At 44.8% G+C, this 4,267-nt stretch overlaps 1 protein-coding gene across 2 annotated transcripts; it reads right to left on the reverse strand.

Moving 5' to 3' along the window:
• Positions 1 to 2,608: 2,608 nt before the first annotated feature.
• Positions 2,609 to 3,618, reverse strand: c1ql2 (complement C1q like 2). 2 transcript variants are annotated; one of them, XM_035914647.2, is made up of 3 exons: positions 3,301 to 3,618; positions 3,031 to 3,240; positions 2,609 to 2,788 (listed from the first exon to the last, which is right to left on the reverse strand). In XM_035914647.2, the coding sequence occupies exons 1-3, from the start codon at positions 3,610 to 3,612 to the stop codon at positions 2,609 to 2,611; spliced, it is 702 nt and encodes a 233-aa protein (XP_035770540.2). In that variant the 5' UTR covers positions 3,613 to 3,618. The 2 variants fall into 2 exon arrangements, with proteins under 2 accessions (XP_035770540.2, XP_006806503.2); XM_006806440.2 differs by having other exon boundaries at positions 3,031 to 3,615.
• Positions 3,619 to 4,267: the final 649 nt, after the last annotated feature.

The following is a 4,267-nucleotide window of genomic DNA, read 5'->3' on the forward strand; positions in this document are numbered from 1 at the left end:
GTTGTTTCTGTCATCTCCGCCTGTACTCAGTCTCCCTGGTTCCTGCGTCCACGTTTCATGTCTATGCGGTTAAGTTCATGTCATGTTTCATGTCCATGTCTATGTCTCCGTGTTTCCTGTTTTATTTTGTAAGAGTCTGGTGTTCTTTGTTCATTGTAGTTGGTGTTACTCTCCCCTGTATTGTCATTATGTTTCATTCGAGTCAGCTGTGTCCTCGTGTGTCTCCACTTCCCCTGATCGCCTCATGTGTGTATTTAAGTCCTCAGTCTTCCTTTGTTCGTCGTCGCGTCGTCTGTGTACCTCCCCTCTGGTTAAGTTAAGTGTTTTTCAGGATTCGGTGCAGTTCATGTTTGCCATTTGGTTTATGTTGTTTTTCATGCAGCCGCACGATGAGGTTGCGTGCAGGTCATGTTCATGTCTGTTTCGTCACGCCACTTGGTTCACAGTTTCCATGCATCTGCACAGCATTCTGTTCACAGCGGTCATAGTTGTTCCTTTCAGTCAGGTTAGTGTTTTTCCAGTTTAGGTTTTTGGTTAGTTGCAGTCTGTCCCTGTTATGTTTTGTCTACTCCCTTCTGCATCAGCCCAAATAAAGGCTCGCTTTCAGTTTAAGTTCACTCCCGTCTCCTCGCCTGTGTTCGCGCCTGGGTCCACCACACACACTCTCCACACGGTCTGCCCCCGCTGGCCGTGACAGTAACTGTGCAGGGGCGGGTCTACCAAAGTTTTGGCAGGGAAAGGGGGGCACAAAGAAATACTTTTCTCATTTAAAATGTCTAGTTTTTAATAAATAAGTTTCTGAATCTTACAACTTTTAAACTTGCAAGACTTGAAAAGTTTTTATCGGACGTAAAATGTATAGAAATCATAGATATACCAACAAGACTGTACATCACTGTAACAGCAGCGTTTGTTTTCATTCAAAGGCTTTATAGCTTTTCCTATAATACCTGGTGGGCCGGTCTCTAGTCAAAATGCCGATGTTTTGTCCCAGTCCAGCCCTGGGCACGACACGCAGTGAGTTAATCTGAGCAGGTGCATTAAAAAATAAATGTCTGGGCCAGCGGTGCACATCGCAGATCAGCTCGCATAGACACTTTAGTTGTGCCGCTTCTTAATGGCGGCATCTAAGCTAACAACCCCAACTACCAGATTCAACTTTTAATTGGCTAAAAATAACTTAGAATTCACAAAGTGTTTTCGTGACTTTCAGGTGTTTGGACCAATGTTTTCTTCTCTGATCAAACCAGAAATCTTTAATGAACAGCTGGTTTGTCTCGCATTAACTGGCTGGACACAGAGGACATCAAAATGCAGCTGATTGAACTGAAAAGCTCGACTCTGTGGGGGTCAAAGTTTGCAGAACTACAGAAGCAGCTGGAATCCACAGCTGTGCGTGTTCATGGAGCTGCATGTTCACCTGCTGGACATCACTACCTGACAAGTTTAACTGTCTTCAGAACATTGCAGAGGCCTTATTGACAGTATTTGGCTCTACATATTTGTGTGAGCAGGTTTTCTCTCACATGAGTCCTCAGGTAGCCTCTGAATGCTGGACACTCGCAGACCAGAGATCAGATTAACATGTGTGTCTCTGTATTAACAAACATGTCATATTGGCCCAGTTTACTTTTCTTATCAATGTTGTGAGGAGACCATAAATAGCATTTGTATTTTCTGTTGTACAGTTCATTTGCTGTTATGGATAAAAAGTCTTTTTTTGTTTCAAAATAGCTGAAAACTATTCGCTGACAGCTGCAAACATCTGCGCACAAATATAATTCTATATAGTGTGTAACTGTTGATATAGAGCACATTGACTTCTGAGGAAACTTTAGATGGCACTCATCATCAGAAAGGTTGCCTGCTCCTGTTCTTAACTGTTATTAACGTCTTGTTTCCAATATATTTCTGATATATTTGTATATAACCTACTTTTCTTATGTATTTAGTACATTTCACCTGCTCACAGGGGTTCCACTATGTCTACAACATGCTGTTATTACTGACAGTCACAACCCTCCATACCATCATAGAAAACAATCTTTTATTGAAATTACTGACCAACACTTTCACTGGAATGTGAAGCAATCTGGACACATTCGTGCAACAACAGATGGACAGTTAATTACAGCTTATATTAGTCATTTCTTCTTGAATAGATAAATACATAAAACTTCTGTATAGGGGATGGGGGGCTCATCAACAGTGAAGCCATAGACACGGTGATGCACAAAATCCACACAGTTTAATTGTTTAAATATCTGCACTGTAAACACACACTTATAAACACACACACAGAGTCTGTATTCCTAACATATGTATGTATATATATATATATGATTTGCTGAATTCTCCAGCAGAAATGTGTTTCAAAGGGGTTCCTATGCACTGGAAAGGATACGGAAAAATAATTAGCACCCGTGTTTTAAAAGGGAACTCCTAGAATTTAAATAAAAAGAAGAATCCATATCCTTTGAAGAAAGAAAGATTTTTAAAAGTGAGTACAATGACGAGGGTTTTGTTGTTGGGTGGCAGCTTTCTTCCATCAGTTTGATGAGCTGTGTTTAGAGGCTTTTTTCTCTCGCAGTGGGTAGACGTTCCCAAATTAGTCCGGGTACAGAAGGAAACCTGAAAACGTGCTGTATTTGTTGTTGTTTCCACCGTGCGCTTTGCCGCCGTCCAGCTTTACATAAATCTCGTCCCCGGAATCAAGATGTAGGACGACGCTGTTACTGGCATAGTCGTAGTTCTGGTCTGCATCCTGCGCTATAGCACTGGCCCGGACCTGCATGAGAGATAATTGGAGATAATTAGCATTACTCAAATCATGACACCTTAAGCGTAAAGCGAGAACAACCCATTCAGAATACAGAACATAGTTCCTCACTAGACTCTTGACTTGAAATGAGAGTGCGTAATTGCGCACCACAGCTCCGTTGTGAAGTCCATTCATGCAATAAACAATCACTAAGAGTTTACATTTGCGCTTACAAAGCACGTGTTTTTAACAAACAGTTGGGTATTTACCTGCCCGTTTTTACACAAGTCTGCCCACATGCTCGTCCCGTCCCCTCCGCGCATCAGCACATGATAGGTGAAGTAATAAATCCCGGACACCTGGCATGTAAACTTGCCGGTCGTCGGGTCATAGTGGTTCCCCAGGTTCGTGACAACGTCGTCGAAGCGCAGCACTTCGTATCCCTCGTGAGGATTTTTCAGTCCCACATAAAACGCTATCTTTGCCCCGCCGATAGCCGTGCCCAATTCTCCGGCAGTCTCAGTCCGCGCTGTGCCCACTACTCCGGAATACCCGAGCTTTCCAAAATATCCTCTATCCCCTGGTGGCCCCCTCGGACCCGGTGGTCCCGGTTCGCCAGGCGGTCCCCTCGGCCCCGGTTTCCCCGGCCGACCTGGCTCGCCCTTAGCTCCTTGAACAAAGCCGGGGGATGGAATGGCGCTCAGGTCCTGCATGACCTCCAAAGCCGCGGTGCTAGGTTTGGGGTTGTACGGGTCACAGATCATCCGACAGGTGCCCATCATCTCGTAGTGCGCATCGGTCTTAGAGGTTTGGACTAACAGGGGAATCACGATAAGGAGAGTCAAAACCATGACGATTCCAACCACAGCGGCGATGAGTCTCTTCCTCTGGAGAGTCCGAGAAGCAAGCGCTATAAAGTCCGTTTTGCTTTGGGACGTAATTATGGAAGGTAGTAAAAGCTCACTTGAAAAGAAAGCGGACCTAAACGAGTCACTCAGTCCCACGATAACACAAAGAGAGAGGGAGGAGAGAGAACAGCAAACGCAACGCCACCCTGAGCCCTCTTCAGCCTGCAGCGTTCAGCGCGGTGCCGCCGTCACTTGACTTTGCGCAGCTGACATATTCGTTTTGGCGTGGCTGGATGGCATCTCGGAGCGAGAAGACGCTTGCAGCAGGTTTTGTTCGTTCCCCCCCAAAAGTGAGAGGGGAGTCGGGAGCTGTTGACGCAGCAAGTTGAGGGCGAAGCCTGTTGCGTTACGGCGGCAGCAATAATCATGTCATCTTTATTTATGAATTATAAATCCCTTTGCATAATTCTCAGCGGAAGGAATCCGGACGTATTATTGACACTTTGAAGCCCCAGGAGACCGTGGCACATTTCCCATTTTTTCTTCGTAAGTTCGAGGAAATTACCTTAAAGATGGATTTTGTCTTTGAGAAGAAGGGTCGAATAAATAGTTTCAGATGAACAGTTCAGTGTAGTCACAACTTCAGTCTCTGTGTTTG

The sequence above is a fragment of the Neolamprologus brichardi genome, chromosome 16 (assembly GCF_056152115.1).
Source record: "Neolamprologus brichardi isolate AB-2024 chromosome 16, ASM5615211v1, whole genome shotgun sequence".
NCBI classification, from domain to species: Eukaryota; Metazoa; Chordata; class Actinopteri; order Cichliformes; family Cichlidae; genus Neolamprologus; species Neolamprologus brichardi.